General features: G+C 44.3%; 2 protein-coding genes across 7 annotated transcripts; both read left to right on the plus strand.

Annotated features, from left to right (window-relative positions):
* The first annotated feature begins 62 nt into the window (after window positions 1-62).
* C13H5orf24 (chromosome 13 C5orf24 homolog) lies at window positions 63-12,280 on the plus strand. Of its 4 annotated transcripts, none has more exons than XM_038150243.1 (3): window positions 63-186; window positions 7,622-8,051; window positions 9,918-12,280. In XM_038150243.1, the coding sequence occupies exons 2-3, from the start codon at window positions 7,625-7,627 to the stop codon at window positions 9,956-9,958; spliced, it is 468 nt and encodes a 155-aa protein (XP_038006171.1). In that variant the 5' UTR covers window positions 63-186; window positions 7,622-7,624; the 3' UTR covers window positions 9,959-12,280. The 4 variants fall into 4 exon arrangements, with proteins under 4 accessions (XP_038006171.1, XP_038006170.1, XP_038006173.1 ...); XM_038150242.1 differs by having other exon boundaries at window positions 9,997-12,280; XM_038150245.1 differs by having other exon boundaries at window positions 10,264-12,280.
* A 1,045-nt stretch (window positions 12,281-13,325) lies between these two features.
* TXNDC15 (thioredoxin domain containing 15) lies at window positions 13,326-17,997 on the plus strand. Of its 3 annotated transcripts, none has more exons than XM_038150240.1 (6): window positions 13,326-13,370; window positions 14,217-14,511; window positions 14,599-14,933; window positions 15,437-15,600; window positions 15,796-15,926; window positions 16,617-17,997. In XM_038150240.1, the coding sequence occupies exons 2-6, from the start codon at window positions 14,460-14,462 to the stop codon at window positions 16,811-16,813; spliced, it is 879 nt and encodes a 292-aa protein (XP_038006168.1). In that variant the 5' UTR covers window positions 13,326-13,370; window positions 14,217-14,459; the 3' UTR covers window positions 16,814-17,997. The 3 variants fall into 3 exon arrangements, with proteins under 3 accessions (XP_038006168.1, XP_038006166.1, XP_038006167.1); XM_038150238.1 differs by lacking the exon at window positions 13,326-13,370 and adding an exon at window positions 13,441-14,034; XM_038150239.1 differs by lacking the exon at window positions 13,326-13,370 and adding an exon at window positions 13,460-13,734.
* The last annotated feature ends 497 nt before the right edge of the window (window positions 17,998-18,494 follow it).

An 18,494-nucleotide genomic window follows, 5' to 3' on the forward strand; every position in this document is an offset into this window, starting at 1 on the left:
CCGCCCCGCGCGCGCCCCCGCGGCGCGGCCCCGCTCGGGAGCGCGCCCCGCCCGCCCCGCCACCCGCGCCCGCCGCAGCGCCGCTCCCTCCCCTGCGCCCGTCCCCTCCCTGCAGCCGCCCGGCGCGGTGTGGGGAGGCGGCCGCTCCGCCCGCCGCCGCCGCCGCCGCCGCCCCGAGCCTCTCAGGTAGGTGCGGGTCGGGCCCGCGGGCCCCGGCCCCTGCTCCGCGCGGTGGGAGGCGGCGGGCGGGCAAGATGGAGCCGCGGCCGGCGGGGGAGGGGAGCGGAGCGGAGCGGGGCTCTCCTCTCCCCCCGTCCCCGCCGCTAAGGGCGATCCCGCGGGGGATCGCCCTCCTTTCCCTAGGGTGCGGTGGCCGGGCCCCGCGGAGCCGTGCGAGGGGAGCTGCGCCATCGCCGCCTGCCCCGCTGTCCCCGCCCGGCCGAGCCCGGGCCCAGCGCCGGGCCCGGTCCGTGCCCCCCGCGCGGGACACGGGACACGCGGGGCCACCCCCGGCGCGGTGTCCCCGGCTGCGGCCCAGGCGGAGCGAGCCGTGCCGCCCCTTTGTCCCCTCAGCCGGCCCCTGGCCGCCCCAGGTGGAGCTGGGCCCTCCTGCTCTCCAGCCTGCGGCCGGGAATTGTTCCTTCCCTTCCGCGCCCTCGGCTCCGCGCGTGGGGCCGGTGCGTGTGCGGGGCTGGGGACTCAGAGCCTGCTCCCATTCGCGTGGGGCATCTGGATGTGTGCGTACAGCCATGGATGTATTTCCTGACACACCTAAGTAGCGGATGCCTTCGCTGACCGGCATATCGGGGTACCTGGAGAGCCTCGCTGCGTCCCTTCTGTGCCTCTTGGCGTTTTGATATAACGCGTGTCAGTGCTGTGTAGTCTCGTGTTCAGTTATGGATAGTTTAGTGCATTCTTGTTTTTGCATAGTCCTCCTGATGTAATTTATTAGTGAATAGCTGCACCTTAAATTTTTGTGCAGTTCTCCGTGGATTGACAATTATTTTGATGCATGTGTTTTTAATTTGTGTAAAATGAAAGGGTAGGAGGGGCACTTTGTCAAAATATTCTTAAATTAAGGTTTATTTCTATTTCAGTCTTCAGATGCCATAGTTTCTCTTAGAATTTTGTGTATGTGTGTGTGTGTCTGTACCCATATCCCTCATATTTTAGATGCAGCCATAAATAAAAAAAAATTCCAACGCGTACTTCCATTGGTCATTGTTGAACAGATTCACCAAGTGGACTTTGTCTTTCAGCAGTCTCACACAAGCATGCTGCCGTGGCTGTGTTTGGGTGGGTGGACAGGTGTCCGGAGCCTTCTGCATGGCCCCGTCACAGAGAAGCACTGTGAAAATTCACATCAGGAAGGAGAGGCTGAATCCATCTCCTAAGCTTGAAAGTCCTTTTGTGGTAGCAGGCTAGGGAAAGGAGAGGGTAGGTGAGAACACCCACTGAGATGAATGAGCACCTCTTACCTCTGGAGCTATTGTTGGAGACTGCAGCCCTGGGGAGAAGAGGGTGGGCAAGAACACCCACTGAGATGAATAAGCATCTCCAGCTCCTCAAAGCCCTTGTTCTAGGCTATGGCAAGGACTGCTCCTTTTTATTTGGGAATAGCCCCTTGAGGGGAATGGACAATTCACAAACACTAATAATCCTTTCTTTATAAAGATCCACCTCTACCTGCTCCATCATTCATACGCATATTTGGTTTGCCTTGAAGTTTGGTAATTGCAGAACCACAGAATAATGAGGGTGCAGTTTCACCTACTCTCCTAAGCAGTCTGTCTGGCCTAATGGCTGCCTCGATTCTGTGCTGCTCCATCCCCAGCTCTGGGGCTTTTCTCCAACCTCCATTCCCTGTGCTGTGTTTGGGACTTGTCACGCCTGTCATCCAGATTTCTGAATTCCACTAAGACCATCTTTTTGAGATCTCGTTATTTTTTTAAAGTAACAGTACCAGGGAGTGGGTCAGTGGCAGCCAGTGGGTAACGTGGCTTGGGCTGACCTGGCACTGTCTCTGTGCTAATGGAAATGTGGGTTTCTGTTACTCCCTCGCCCCCGTGCCTACACACTGTTGCTTTTGCTTTCTTGTTAGATTAGTTTTCACCTGGATCAGATCCCTGCAGTTGATTTGTCCTGCTCTTGCACAATAGTTCGTGTTGGCAGAAGGAGTGGGAATGTGGGAGAAGAGGAAAGGGCAAGATTGTCCTGTTCAGAAAAAGGGCGGATTCAGAGTGGTTTTTCTGTTGATTATGAAACCAAACTGTCAGTTGTGTCAGTGTGACTGGAGGTGCACAGATAATTAAATCATGGATGCCATCTTCTTTAATTTTTGTGAAACTGTCTTAAGTCTTTCGAGGTGTCCTGTTCCTCACCATCATCATCATCGTCATCATCATCATATATGATCTTAGTTTTGGGGTGGGAAGAAGTCAGCTGACATCCTTGCTAATTGTTGGTGTCTAGTGAAACTCTGCCCTTGGATCTGGCTTATTTAGTTTTTAGGGTTAGAAAACCTAACAATTACTTGTTTGCCTGGTTTTGCAATCAAATAATGAGTGAACCCTAGAAGTTCAGTTTACTTTACACTTAGCCTAGTGTTGCTTGCCAACATCAACTCTTTGTGAGAGCGGTTGAGCTTTGTCTGTAATACAAAGCTGGTGCTTAGGCTTTGGAAGGCTTTGTTTCTCCTGGGGTGTCTGAGTCAAAAGACTTGAACTCCCAGGGGCACAGAGACCGCACTGCACCCGGGTTGCAGCTCTCTGGTGAGGAGCAGGAGGCACAGATGCTGGCGAGGGAAGGCTCCCACTCTGCCTGGCATGTCTGGGGAAGGGGAATTTGAAGGGGGTGGGTGTTTCAGCTGCAAATAACTCTTCTCTTAACTTCTGTCATATAAGAAAATGACTTTGGGTCACCAGGGGAAGGACCATATTTGTAAGTTGTATTGCCTGGAGAACTCTTAATTTCTAAGAATAACCAAAATTCCAAAATGATGTTGTCTCTTGATTTGCAGTCTTATGTAGTAACTCTAGGAAGTCACTGCTGTAAAGAAATTATTTCTTTTATTTTGGCATTTTACCTGGTGTCAAACGGTGAGAAAATACATATTGTGCACCAACTGCAGAAAGGGCTTCGTAAGCACAGTGTGGAAAAGCTGGCTATCAAGCTTCACAAGTAGATAAGATTTCAGTTGTAAGTTCAGGTGTTACAGTGTATGTTGTGCCACTGATAGAATTTAATACTTATTATTTTTTAAATATTTACATTTATGTGACTACTCCCGGTAAGGTGCATCTTTGTGAAAGCAAGCAGTTACAGGGTTTTAAAAACTGGGTAAGGCCCTACTTCAGCAAGAGTTAATGTGTAGAAAAGGAGCTGACAATAAAAGTGACATGTGAAAAACATTTAAATTGATAGACTTCTTAGAGAGTGAATGAAAGGATTTCTCACACACGCCGTCCTGAGAGAGAAGAACAGAACTGACACCGTATTTCTGTTGTGGTCTTGAAAGGGAAAATATTCCTCCTGCTGCTGTTGCTGCTCAACCCCCCTGCAAAGCAAAGGAGCCCTGTGATGCTCCCCAGGGCCGTGGAGCTCAGCATAGAGCGTCCTTTATGAGGGATCCTGAACAGAGCCGGGCCTGTGCTCTGCTCCTGCAGCGTTCACTGGCCACAGTGACCTTCAGAGAGCTGTGCACAAATGATGCTTGTGGCTGCTTGTGTTGTTAAGTAGCGAGTCACATACTTTGTATGTGTTGGATGATGATGAAAATGTGCTGCTACAGCCTCCCACAGCCCCATCGATACTGTGGAAACTATTGCAAGCTCAGCGGTGAAAAACCTCAGAAAAACGAGTGGGTGTTGTATACTAACCCTCATTAAAAGCAAAACGGTCCCTGTTGGTGTGAGGAGTTTACCTTTCTTGGTATTCATCATTTGGAAAACCATAATATAGGTGGCCTTCAAGTTCAGTGCAGTTTTGCTGTGATTCAGGTGTGTTTTAGCAGAAGTGGGAGGTACTTGCTGAGTCAGGTCTGTTCTGGCACTCCCCAGGCCACAGAAGGCAGGCTGGGTGGGTGAGAGCAGAGCAGTTGCCTGCTGCTTGTGCTGCAGCTGATTATTCTGCTCAGTGCAGATAATGGGTCTCCGGTCCAGTACTCAGTATAAAATAACAACTGAGCAAGTGTCTGTTCTGGGGGGCCTTGTGAGCTTCTCTGCTTATCAAAGGTTTCAGCTTGTCTACACTGGCAGGTAAATCATCGCCGTGAAGAAGGCAAGGTATGATGTTTGAAAGCCAAAGATGGCATCACATCACAGCCCAAGAGGATGTTTTTATGTAATGTGATTTCAGTAGCTTTGATATTACAATTTTGTGTAGAGAACAGGTCATGGATGGGAATTTCCTGCAGGAGGAAAGCCTGCAGAGAGAGATGGGCCATAACAATACTGGGAGCCTTAGCAGCTGTGAGCTAGAGCTGTGTGTGTGTTAAACTGTATTTTAGGATACCAGGGGGGTCATGACCATGTCCAGACATCCCCCTGTAGCAAGGCTTTGTGGGTCCCAGCTGGATTGTCCTGTTTCTTTCTAGCAGTGGTGGAACTTCTGTGCTTTATTGCATGAGAAGCTGCCTCACTTTTCCCAAAGCCAGCTTTTTCAATGCCTCCTCCCTTCCCCAGCACTTGTATGGATATAAATTACCAGGCACTAAAAGATCCGTCCAGAAAATCCTCCACAGTCACTTTCCAGTGAATCTTCTTGAAATACAATTTAATTTCCTTGTTGCAGTGCCTCATCTTAACTGTTTGTTGATACAGAGATATTCAGCCAGTCAGTTAAATCAGTTTAAAAACTGATTTAAGTAAACTGTTGCAAATATTTTTACATATCTATTTACAGGTTTAAAATGAGAAAGTTCTATCTTAGTGGAAACTTTTTGGAGGGTTTTATTCAAGAATGATTGCACACAAAGTTGTATGTGTTTATCTGTACAATTTAGCTGAAGTGTAATTTTTAAATTGGCATAGCTTTGCATTTTATACCAATTTTCTTTTATACTGTATATCTCCCTGCCAAGAAACCTGCTTCCACTCCACGGATAGACTCTCTACATTCTTTTATTCCCTACTGTAATGTGAATGAAGGAAAATTATGCTGGAGATTCCATGTTAGGGTAATTAAGCTTGATTACAGATTTCCTTTTAAAAACTTTTCAAAAAAAGTCTTGAAGAAGATAAAAAGGGAACCTTGGCTACTACTTGAAATTTGCATGGTTTGTTGAAAAATGCTGCAGAGAAGGGGGGAAATGCATTTTAAAAAATCCTATTGGCAGTCTTCCACTGAGATTGGGGGTTTTGTTGAGCTTTTTCTAGAAAGAAATTTGAAACAGTTGCTGATTTGTACTGTCTTTCTTCATTCATCCATTCCAGTAATGCTGGTTGCTGCCAGATGGAAGGTAAAGTGTCATCAGCCAGGGCTTGTGTGTGAAGTCAGTGTTTGTCAGTGGTATTGCAGTAGACACAAAGCACATGCATATGGTGATGAAGCTCCAGCATTCATCAGCTACAGCAGAATATATTCACTGTCTAGGAGTGCTTATGATGGTTCTCCCCTAGAAAGATGGATGGGAAAATCCCCCCCAAGTGTAATGGGGAGAAGAAGCAGAGAATAAGAATGTAACACAGGAGTGAGTGTGAACCTGGTCAGTCAGTCCCATGAGAAATACCAGGAGCCCCTCTTTTATTCAGTGCCTTCTCCCAGCACTGGTGTGTTCCTGGTGTTCCTTGGATACTGGGCAGCTCAGCTGATCCTTCTTTGTGGCAGTTGAGCTTGGAGCAGGTTTTTTTGGGGCCAAAGCCAGTATTCCTGTGTTTAAAATGAGGACTGAGACAAGAATGCTGCTCAGCACTCCGAGTGTCTCTAGTGGATCAACAAACAGCTGAACAGCCTTTCAGAGCTGCTGGGCTTTACACTCTCTGCAGCAAAAGGACATTCTAGAACCCTCCTGTTTGCAGTTACATATCATGAAAAATCTCAGGTATTTTTCATGATACTTGCAGGCACTTTTCTAGTGGGGTTAAATAAAGGTAACATTTTTTGACTGCGAATTGTAGAAAACCCTAAGCTTCCTTCTCTATTGCTGCTTGGAAAAGTCTGTCTGGTCTCTTGACCTGAGCTTATTTCCTTTGTCCTTTGCTAAGTGCAGGCTTGCAAACTATTCTTAGTTGTTTGGCTTAGACGTTAACAGCTGCAATAACAGTGGTTTCACTTTTGTTCTACTGTACCCCATGCAATGCACCAGGATTGTAGCACTTGGATTATCTCTGCTAGAACATGTAATATTTAAACTATATTACTATTATAATTTCGCTCTTTGACATAAACCCATATTCATATATTTGCACAAGAGTAATGCGTACTGTAATGTGCATTTGACAAGCCCCAGGGTAGATTGAGTGTTCCAACAGGGAATGTATCCTTTGTAATCAGGAGAAAAGAGCACGGGGATTTACTCCAGGGTAAATAGACTGTGCTGTGTGCTTTCTCTCTGGTTGGCAGGAAACATTTGTAACTGCCAAGTAAATTCAGTAATCAATGGTAGAGTTTAAATTATGTTGCTGTAGGTGATATTCCAGAGCTGTTGTAGGGAAAAGATAATAAATCTTCCAGACCATATCTGCTTATGAAATTTAACATGGGAAGTAATTTTTGGTGTCTTAAGTGTGGCTGTAAGACATAGAAATACTCCGAAGGGTCAGATATTTATTGGCTTAATATCGTCTTCAGCATGGCTAAATATTACTATCCTAGACTTTGAGTATTTGCAGCTTACTTAAGTTGTAGAACCAGTATAGTTGAATGGAAGATGTAATTGCTTTATTTCCCAGAGTTGTTGGCAATGCCAACAATATCAACATATCTCAGTGCTGGCATTGCTAGCAGCTTGTACGTGCTCTCCTAACTAGGACAGCAGTGGCATTTCTGCAATCCAGCATCTTGTACTTCGTTACAAATTCATTTCATCCCTCTGCTTTCCCAACTATGGCACCATTGTGTTGCCAAATGCTGTACGTGTTTCTTTCTTTGACATTAATTGCAACATGAAATAAGAAAACTGATTCGCACTTTATTCTTTTGCTGCAGTTAAGGAAACAAAAAAAATCTTTTTGTATCTACTATACCCAGAGAGTTATAACATATCTTTCTTTGGCTTACAGCTGGGTCACATATTAATCTTAGAGGTGAAATAACCAAAACGTAGATGATACTTGGTTAGAAAGGTTTTGGAAACATAGATGAGGAAATATGGTAGGTCTTGGTTTCTGAAATGCTGTTGTTCAGTTTTTTAACTTACTTCATTCCTAATTATACCTGTGTGAATAATACGTGGTTTAAACTCTCCTTTTTAACTATGTGTAGAGGTTACTGTGCAGAACCTCAAGTGAAGGCTTAATACAACTCATTTCAAAAGTAATTTACTGACATCAATGCTGTTTACTAAAAATAGACAAAGTAGTTTGGACTAATTTAAGAAACAGAGGTACCTTTTGAAAGATTCTCTTTTGTGGAACACTATTATGATCTATTGATACATATTTCCCTCTCCTGTTTCTGGTAGAAAATGATGCACCCTGTTGCCAGCAGTAATCCAGCTTTCTGTGGGACCGGCAAGAGCTCTTGCCTGAACGAAGACAATGTGAGGGCTGCCGATCAGTTCGACCTCTACGCCACCCAGCAGAGCAAGTACAGCCACGCAGTCAGCCACAAACCCATTGCCTGCCAGAGACAAGATGCCTTGAACGACCCCCACTTGCAGACCACAAGTGGCAGGAATATAGAGACAAAAGATGAACTAAAGAAAAAGAAAAACCTCAACCGCTCCGGGAAACGCGGAAGGCCGTCAGGGACCACCAAATCAGCAGGGTACCGAACCAGCACGGGCCGACCCCTGGGGACCACCAAAGCAGCTGGATTTAAGACAAGTCCAGGCAGACCCTTGGGTACAACTAAAGCAGCAGGATACAAAGTCAGCCCAGGCAGACCTCCAGGTAGCATTAAAGCTCTATCACGGCTTGCAAATCTGAATTATACTTGTGGCAGTGCAGCTTTTCCTTACCCTATGGTGCATAACAGAGGAGTCCATGCTGCTGGTGAAACTAGCAGCAAAATCAAACAGCCTAATGAATGAAGGGAGGGAATGAGTAACTCCTTACTAATCTGCTTTATGCTGATTTTGGGCATGTTTCTTGAGTTTTCTTGTAATGTTTGCTTAAGTCTGAGCTTCTAGATTTTATTCCAATAATGCCATAACCTACGGGTGCAATTAATAACTTTAACAGAACGTTGGGAAGGCTTTATTTTAAAGAGGCTTCTGTTGATTTAAAACCATGATTTATAAGGAAGTCTAAAATGATACATTATGCCTTGGTGTCAGTACTTAAGTAATGTCCATGTCCCTAGTTTTAAGTTCAGTTTCTCATAAATCTAGATGTGTGGTTATGCATTAAATAATTGAAATAAGGAGGACAGAAGTTAGCTGGCTGATGATTCCTGATGTGGCCTGTCCCACAATAAGCAACTTAGCCAGATAAGTTCTTACTTGGTAAGGAAAACTGATAAAGTGGCAAGCCACATTTTCCACTTCTGCAGGACCTTCTACACACCTCAGATAGACTTAAAATAGACTTAAAAACCTTAGAAAAAAAGGTTGGGGATTTTTTTTGTTAAAGTGATTTCCAATGACTTTTATTTCTGGAGTTGTAGCATTAAGTGAATTTCAACTCTTGCTCCAAAACCATTTTGGAAGCTGTTAAAGAAACCTGAGCATTTGTGCAGTGCGGTACAGCTGCACAGCGCCTTACAAAGACAAGTTACTTTGCCAGTAGGTGAGAGCTGTTCTTTTAGGTACACTGTTACAGGATTCTGCTGGGTAACTTTGAAATGCCTAGTAATACATATACCAAACCACAAATAGTTCTTTGGAATTTGAAATATTTTATAAGAAATGAGGTACTGTTCGTTCTAGTTAGGCACTTGATTAATATTAACAGTATGTTCTTAAATCTGTAAATAGCTATTTACGCTGGCTTTTGCCTTTCAAATCTGTGCTTAGATGGCGACAGTTTAATAGCTTTTAAAGTAATAACCTTTAATGTTTACAAATGAAACTTTTTAAATAGACACTGTTGCCAAATTTTTAGACTCAGTTTTGCCAGATATTCCTGGAAATAGTTATTTCATTGTTAGACATTTATACTATATTTAAGTTATGGAAGCTTATATATCTACCAAAGGACACCATTTTCATGATTTATAAAAGCAAACTGTATAGCTGATGCAAACAGGATGCAGTTTACTGCACTGCTAGATCCCAGATATAGAGTCATTCATCTATGCATGCAAGCCAGAAAAAAATGTTGTTGGTTAACTATAAACACCTTTCTTGACTCAAACTAAAACCTCCCCTCCTCCCAAAAGAAATGTTTCATTTTTCAACTGGGTGTGTCTATTTTTTTTTTTTTTTAAGTGTGGGAGAATGTGTGAGTGTGAGTGTGTAAAATACTTTCATCCAGACTTCAAAAGAAAAAAGATAATCAGTCCTCAGTGTTACATATTGTTTGTTCCAAATTAATTTTTTTTTTTAATCTGGAAGAAAGTTTACATTTAAGTCATTTCACATATAAAATGACTCTATGATAAATTCATAGCTTGAAATACCTGGGGAGGGGGAATATGTAGAGTTTGCAGATTTGGGGGAGAATAAAATATGGGTTGCTCCTGTGCTGAATGGGTAATGATGGTCATTTTTGTTAACATAAATGCTATTCTGGCCTGCTGTCATTTTGACTAGACCTCTTGATTTCAGTGATGACAACTTAAGAAACAGATGTCATGTTTCATACCTTTTTTATCAGGAAAAAAGCAGCAAGCCTTCAGGTGTTCCAGTGATGCCTAACACATATTGAGCTGGACTTTTGCTGTACTTTACAATAGGTGTGTTGAATTGTTTTGGGGGAACTGTGTATGGACTGGCAACTAAGACAATGAACCTCAACTTGTACTGGATGGCTCCTTAGGCGATAGATGAACTAATGGCAGCTAAATTGCTACTAAGGAATTGTTTCTTCATGCTGAAGCTCTGAAATCCAGTTGTATGTTCTGTTCCTCAACAAACTCGCAAGTGTGAAATTTAGCAGTCTCTCTCAGAAGATGTAACTTCTGACACGTGCAAAATGCTAACGTGAGTTCATTCACCCTCAGGATCCGTGTTGTATTGGCTGTTTTTAATCAGATAATTTTTCAACAAAAGACTGCTTTAAGTTCTTTCCTGAACTCAGCTGGGCAAGCAGTCCTCTTCAGCTGAATGTGTAACTGCAGGAGTGTCACACCTCGCTGGCAAGGAACGTGTTGCATGTCACCACTGTACCTTGGAGAAACTCCACTCCTTACCTCCTCCTGTTGATCCTGTTTGCTCCTGTCCGTTCCTCACTTGTGCATCCACTCAATGGTGCTGTGCTGTGTGTCAGGAGATAATGCAGATGTATTGCTGTTCTGCTAGTATAATTTGTATTCAAGTATGCTGATGAAATAATGAAATCACCTAAGCAATTTCTGTTCATTACGGTGTTTATTAATTATATCAGATGAAATATAATCCCAGTAAAAACTAATTAATGTTGTCAGTTGTGAAATGATGAGCATCAAATAGAAAAGTGTTCAGAGAGCCCGCGGCGTGCTGCTTGGCACTCTGGATTTAGGAAGGAGATCAGAAGTGCACTGCTGGTGTTTCCTAATTCTGCTTTATTTTATATCTGACTAGAGTTTACTGGTGCCGTGCAGTGAAGGGAAGAAAAAAAAGAGGAGATTCAAAGTGACTAGAAATGGAATTTTCAAATACTTCTGTTCTTCCTATGTATACTCTGCAGAATACATTGTGCTTTTTTCAACATTTTTTTCCATGAGAAACACTGAAACAGCATGTTAATGCCTAAACTTTATTAGTACCAATGGGAAAACTGGCATTTTCCCCCCATAGTATGAAAACATTACTTGTAAGGTAAATTGCTTATTTTATATTATATATCATAATTCAGCTATTCATAAGCTAGGATCACTGTTGTGTGTTAACACTGTTCAGAAGACCGACATGTCAAGTTTAGGTTTTAATAATTTCTTTTAATTATCAAGTTTCTAATGTCTTATTTATACATAAATGAAATGTATTAGCTTGCTATTATTCCTTAATGATGCTATAAAGTTCACTGTTTAAGATACATATAGTAACTACTATTCATTTTCTTGATTAAATTTACTTAAACTTTAAAACCAAATAATTTTGCTACTATAAAGTCTTGCACTGGACAGATTCTAATGCTAGCACCATATTTTGGCAGAAAAAAAATCAGATACCATCATAAGCAGATGACTTTGGTATCAAAGATGGTATTTTTTAAATCAGCACTTAGCTTTGTCGTTAAAGCAATGTTCTTTATATCTTGGATTTAGTTTAAAGTAATCAAATTAACTAGAGCCATTAAAGATCTCTCTTCTGAATGAATATATTTTCATTTTGTCTGAAGGATCTTAATGTTCAGTCAGGACAAAACCAAGCTTTGTCAGTAAAAAGTGATGTATCTGTGAAGAGAATTACCTGGAACTACAATACACTGAGTAATTCAGATGAGAATTTAACTCCCTTCCCCATTTTGAAGAGCTTTAAAAGGCAGAGCAATGTGAAGTCATTTGTGCAATGGTTTCATTAGCTGTGGCTCTGCTGTTCTTTGTTATATGTATAATAATGTTTCACGCTCCCCTTAGAGTTGACAGTTAAAACAGCTGATAACAATCATAAATACTTGGAACTGCAAACTTCATTTCTGATTACAAAAAGTTTATTCTTCTCTATTTTAATGCATATATTTTAACACCGCTAAATATATTTATGACTTTAGTAGAGACTAGACCTTTCTCCTTGTGACTTTTTTTCAAAATAGAAGAATCTGTATTCTGAAATTTGAACCACTTTCTGTTCCTTCAGTCTTGCATCATTTGCTTTTCCACAGGTTTACTTTGGGGGTAACAGTAATCTGTTAAATAACTCAGCACCCTGTCCTCTGCTGTAAAAAGCCTGATTAGATACTGTGTATGTTTTTATGTCCATGAACTTGAGCTACTCGTGTGCAATTATGTGTATGGGAATGGAGTAGTGTTCATGATCTGTATTTACATCATCATATGGATGTATATTTATTAATAAAGTTAATACTTTAAAACCTAACCATTTTTCCCCGGTTTTCTTTCTTTTAAAATACCTTTTAAATTCTGGCTGAAGATGCCAGTTGGCAGCGTTACCTGCTTGTTACAGGCACATTACATATATTTGCATTAAGGCAGAAAGATTCTATGAGTTGCAAGGTGTCAGGAGATAGAGGAATGTTGCTTATTTTTTATGAATTGAAAACAATGTGACAGTAACTTGATTGTTCTTTCGCTCAAAGTGGAGAAAAGGGGAGGAAAGGAGCTATAGCCCTGCATGGATAAATAGTCAACTGCTAACTTTTCTCTCTGTTGCACATGGAAATCAAATTGAGAGTACTCATAAATAAAGTTTCATGGAATGGTGGTCATAATTCATTATTCTGTGATGAATAAGACGTATTTATCCCTGTGTTTCAGGAACATTTGTGTTCTGGCAGGAGGGAGATTATGTTAGGATTAAATTTACAGTTAGAAATTGTTTTCAAGTTGAAAATGCTGTTTTGACTAAAACATAAGGAGAAGGGGGAATGGGGCAGCTTGTTCTTTGCTAGTCTGCACCAGTTTGGATTCCCTTTGTGCTTTTGCTTTCAGGCTTGCTCTGTATCAGCTGATATAATTAAATGTTTTCTCTCTATGTGCAAACCTCATGTTTTCTATTTTTAGACTATTATGTCCTCATTACTAGTGCTTATTCAAATTGGACTTTGAAAGAAGAAGCTTCAAGCGAGAAAACGTGTGCTGAAAGGAATGACACAGTTGGAGCAGTACACCTGAGTAAAAACAAAGCTAAAAATCCAGTTTCTGTAATGAATGACCTGCGTCTTCATTTATACACATGTACTTGATTTTTCCTGCCTTTTTCCCCTGTGCATGGTTCATGCTCCCCTCGGTCATGACTATCAGTTTTTGACAGATGCAGAGTTTTGGCAAAATCTCATTGCGCATTGCTGGCAGTTTTAAGGAAGTGTGTTAAAAAAAGATAGCAGCACTTGAAGTAATGTGTTCATTTTCAAAATGTCCCAAATAGTCTTGAGACTTCACTACTAAGCTGAAATAAAGTAAAAACGAATTCTGCAACAGGAAGAATACCATTTCCTAAAAAGGAATACGTGAGTATGTATCTTGCCTTTCTGCTTGGGAGCTTTGGTTGATAAGCTGCTGGACAAAAACTCTTCTTTTTAGTTTTAAAAATACACCTTTAGTTTGCTGTGTTTTACCCGTACCCCAGCCTGCTGGAGGTTAAGGCACAGTTTGTGTGCAGACAAATCCCAAACGGGACCGTGCTTCCCTAGCGAGGGTGGGAGTGGGCAAATCCTCCGCAGGCAGCTGCGGCTGCGGGGGAGTGCTGGGGCTGCACCACGCTGGTACCAGAGCAGCCTTTGGGATGAGTTCCAGGCACTCCCTGCTCAGTCACAGCAGCCTGCCGAAGCCGTGGGATGGCACTTGACTCGTTGCAAGAATTTCAGACCTGAGGTAATTAAAATCAGCGGTGAAATGCTTCCAGCAGCCCGACAGCCGGCCCGGGCAGCGGCTCCGGTCACCGGAGCTCAGCCCTGCAAGGCGGGGTCACAGAATCACGGGACGGTTTGGGTTGGAAGGGACCTGGAAGAACATCTTGTTCCACCCCCTGCAATGGGCAGGGACACTTTGCATTGTGCCAGGGTGCTACAAGCCCCGTCGAGCCTGGCCTTGACCGCTTCCAGGGCCGGGACACATTCCAGGGATGGGGCAACCACAGCTTCTCAGGGCAACCAGGGGCGCACCATGCTCACAGTAATTTTTTTTTCTGAAAATAATTTTGGTAAAGAATTTTTTTCCTAATATCTAATCTGAACCATTCTTCCTCGTCCTGTCACAACATGCCCTTGTAAATAGTCTTGTCCCAACCTTCCTTTAAATTCCCTTCAGGTACTGGGAGGCCGTAATTAGGTCACCCGAAGCCTTCTCTTTTCCAGACCGAACACTCCCAATTCGGGGTTCAGGGCCGCGAGAAAACTCGGTTAAACCCACCCGCTTTGTGCCTAACACGAGCAGGGCTCAGCCCCCTCCGCCGTCCCGCCGCCACCCTCACGGCCAGAGGGCTCTTCCCACGGAACTACGAAGGCGGCGGAACGGGAAGTGTGCCGGGGATCCGGCGGAAGCGCTCGTTGTCCGGGGAGACGCGGCGGCGGCCGCCGGGGCCGGGCTTGAGGCTGAGGATGTGGCGGCTGCTGCTGGCGCTGGCCTGGCTCGCTGCGAGCCTTCCCGCAGGTGCGGCCGGGGGGCTCTGGGTGCGCGGCCGCGGGGCGGGCGGGGCGCGGCGCTGACGCCTCCCTCCGTGCCTCTCTCTCCCCGCAGGAGCGGCGGAGCGCGGCGGCCCCGAGCCGGTGCGGTACCGCACGGCCGAGATGGCGGACGCGATGCTGGGCAGCGGGGCCCTGGCCGAGCAGCCCGTGCTGCTGTCGGCGGTGCCGGCCGAGGCGAGCGGCGGCCCGGCCGGGGCTTGCGATGGGGCGGCCGCGGGCGATGCGTGCGGGCCGGCCCGGGAGCAGCCCGTGCTGGAGCCCGTGCCGCCCGCGCCCGCCGAGGAGCAGAACGGCACCGACAGCGCCAAGGCTCCCAAGGTGAACTGCGAGGAGAGGAACACGACGGGCATCGAGCGCTTCACGCTGCAGATCCTGAACGTGTCCCAGGTACGCGGCCGGCCCGCCCGCAGCCCGCTGTCGGTGTGAACGCGTGAGGTGCCCTTCAGCCTGCTGCTTTCAGTGCCTGACTTAGGGAATTTCCCTGTGTAACGTCCTCAGTTCTACCGGAGAAAACAGATGACTGGGCAAGGAGGCTTTCTGGGCCATTCTGTGCGGGAAAAAAAATGGGAGTTATGGCTCGCTTCATGTGCCTGTGTGTGTTATCTCTGTGCCTGCAGGGTGCTGCCAGCTTCCCTCCTCTGTGGACTGGTGTTTCTCTTGGAAATTGTTAATGGCAATTAGTGCCAGCTCTTTTCTTGTAATGGTTATTTGCATTTTTAAGTAATAAACTTTTTAAAAGGTTATATACAATTCTCCACCTGTTTTAAAAGGTGCGGCTGCTTGATCAGTTTTGCCAAGTATCTAATCGATTGCTGAATGCTGATCCATACACAGCATTTAACTCTGTTAAATATGGAATTGTCCCCGTTTGTTCTCATGCTTTCTCCAAGGACCTGATGGAGTTCCTGAACCCAAACAGCAGTGACTGTACATTGGTCCTGTTCTACACACCGTGGTGCCGCTTTTCTGCCAGCCTGGCACCTCATTTTAACTCTTTGCCCCGAGCATTTCCAACTCTTCGCTTCCTGGCACTGGATGCATCCCAGCACAGCAGGTAACTCACACTCCCTGTGCTCTAGCTGCAGTTTATTTCTGTTAGCTTTGAGTTTTAAAAACAGGAGTGACTTTTTTTTTTCTACATAAACTGACAATTTTATTTAGTGAATCTGACACTTTGGGTATTGTGACTGTTTTTATTTCTTCCTCCAGAAGATTTAATTTCCTTCATGCCTTGTTTTTTCTTCTGTAGTTTATCAACTAGATTTGGAACTGTGGCTGTACCAAATATCCTCCTTTTCCAAGGTGCTAAACCTATGGCTAGATTTAATCATACAGACAGAACGCTGGAAACCCTGAAAGACTTCATCTTTAACCAGACAGGTGTGTAAATCAGCCCTGGTTTGCCAGTGGGAAGAACAGGCTGGCTTTAAGGTCCAAATTGGGCTTTCCTGTCCCTGTGTGTGTTCTTTAAAATGAATGTCATAAAGACCCTGAGAGCACCCAGAAGTTCACTTAGTCAGTTGTTGCTGCGAGCTGGATTTCAGCCTGTGCTGAGAGCAGAAACTCAGCTCCTTGGGCTGCTGTCACAGAGCAGGGGGAACAGTGGGGTTTAGCTAGAGAGGCTGCCAGAAGGATGGAGCATATCTTCCTGCCCAAAGATTTAATTGAGAATGAAATAAATTAAACTCTGTTTGCCACCCAGCTAGCTCTCTTCTAATCCACACTGAAGTGCTGTCTGGATCTGCATTTCCAGAAATGCACAGAAATTATATTCCTGAAACACTCTAAATTAAATTTCCATGCGCTGAAAAACTCACAGCTTATCCAAGGCTGTGCTGCGGGAGGACAGAACTAGCCTTCTCCTGTTATGCAAATACACAAAAAAATCACAAAGTTTTGGTATCAGTAAATAATATCCTGGGTATATGCTAATGTACAAGGACCATCTCACCAAAATTTTTAGTCTACCTGTGTTTGAGTCTTAGTCTGAGAGCAGGAACAGAGCTCCAGGTAGAAGCAGCCTCTCTGTATTTAGTGATTATGATCATGACCAAGTACTTTGTTTTTTAGGGATAGAAGCTAGAAGCGATGTGGCTGTGACAGAGGAGGACTGGGAAGGGCCCCTGCCAAGTGTCCTGACGAAGGGCATAGACTGGCTGCTGCTGTTCTCTGTGCTCTTCCTGGCTGGCTTTGTCATGTACGCCACCGTTCGCACCGACAGCATCCGGTGGCTCATCCCGGGACAAGAGCACGAACACCAGGAATAACCTCAGATGTTCAAACAGGGACAAAATTTTGCACTTACTGGTAAAGTGGGAATTTTTATGGACTAGAAGTACCTAAGAATGAACTGTTGAATTTGTTGGTTGTAATTTATAATAATGACTAAAAATTGGCTTTATTTATGAACTGCTGAATCCGTGACAAGCACATTTGTGGCGGTTCCAGTGGTAAGTGAACAAGTGTGAAAAAACATGAACTAAAGTATTAAGCTGCTCTGATTGACTTCTTTTTAATGGAATTTGATGTAATTAGTGTTACAGTTCTAATTTGTAGACCAGGGAAGATTTTTACAGCACATTGGTCTGTGCGTGGCACTGTGAGGCAAATACTGGTGAAGGGAGCTGTTGGTACATTAGTTTGACTGTCCATAAAATGAACTATGAAGATGTTTTAAATGATTTTTCACTCCCATGGAGGTGACTGTTCCCACCTCTGGCACTGGGGTTCAGTGCTGGTTTTCTCATTCGCTTCACTCTGAGTTTTGACTTAGTAACTGTTCTTTATGAGATTTAGAGTCACTTCCCAAGCTCACCTCACTATTTCTGTGTGTGTATACAACTTATTTACCACCTTCCTGTTGGATGAAATTGTATTAATTGTCCTTAAAAAAAAATAAATCAGGTTTTTAGTGTAACCTTTTAAGTTCCTTTCTTTCAGAAGTAAAAACATGCAATTTCTGAACTACAGCTCATGTGCCTAAATTACCAAGACCAGTCTTGATGCTTATTTAAATTTCTAGTACCATGTTTGCTAGTTCCACACTGTCCACTTGAGGCTACATAATGAATTTATGGGTTTTTTTAGTTATGATTAGTATGGAAGGCTTTGGATAAGGTATGGACTACTATGTTGTGTGGGGATGGATTATGTGATTGCATAAAATTTATCATGGTGGAGGCTTGCCAGAGTATCCTAATAGGGTGGTTTAGAGAGCAAATTAAACTAACATTAAACAAAAAAGCCTTGAGACTCATTGTATGACAGATACCTCAGATCCCTGCAATGTAATTCTTCATGAATTTCTCTGCCGGCTCTATCTTTTCCTCTGAAAACCAGAGGTCATGTATGTCTGTGTCCAAAAAGGAAACTGCACTGGTAAAACTTCGGTGTTACTGAAGATGAAGGTGGGATGGATGTTATTAATAAAGACTGTGAACGATAAATTGGAGCATTCTTGCCTCTGCCATGTGGTTCGTTTGAGAGGCCCAGGGTTGGACTGTCCCCAGTGCTCATGTCCGCCCCGCTGACAGAGATGTGTTTATGAACAGAACGGGGCAGTTCCAGTGCGTGGGGTGGCAAGGACACCTGCCCGCTCTCTGTGCCACAGAATCCACCCGCGGCCGGCAGCTCTGCTCAGCCGTTCTCCTCCCGGGTAGCTGTCACAAATCATGGAATCATCAAGGTTAAAAGAGACCTTTCAGACCGTCCAGACCAACCCTCCACCAGCACCGCCACCGTAGCCCCTAAACCACATCACCCAGCGCCACATGCCGGCGCCTCTGAAACCCCTCCAGGGCCGGCGACTCCACCGCCTCCCTGGGCAGCCGGTCCAGTGCCCGGCCCCCCGACAGTGAAAAGGTTTTCCTGAATATCTGATCTGGATGCTCCAATCTCAGCTTTAGGCCAGTTCTGCTCCTCTCCCTGCAGGCCCGGCAGAAGAGATCG

This window comes from Motacilla alba, chromosome 13, assembly GCF_015832195.1.
Source record: "Motacilla alba alba isolate MOTALB_02 chromosome 13, Motacilla_alba_V1.0_pri, whole genome shotgun sequence".
NCBI lineage: Eukaryota > Metazoa > Chordata > Aves > Passeriformes > Motacillidae > Motacilla > Motacilla alba.

Bases quoted from the DNA above. Each gene is read 5' to 3' on its own strand.
- C13H5orf24 (XM_038150241.1), top strand. From the start codon at position 7,625: ATGATGCACCCTGTTGCCAGCAGTAATCCAGCTTTCTGTGGGACCGGC.
- TXNDC15 (XM_038150238.1), top strand. From the start codon at position 13,756: ATGCTTCCAGCAGCCCGACAGCCGGCCCGGGCAGCGGCTCCGGTCACC. The intron at 14,035-14,216 runs GTAATTTTTTTT...TCTCTTTTCCAG, and splicing joins AGGGGCGCACCATGCTCACA to ACCGAACACTCCCAATTCGG. The intron at 15,601-15,795 runs GTAACTCACACT...TTTCTTCTGTAG, and splicing joins GATGCATCCCAGCACAGCAG to TTTATCAACTAGATTTGGAA.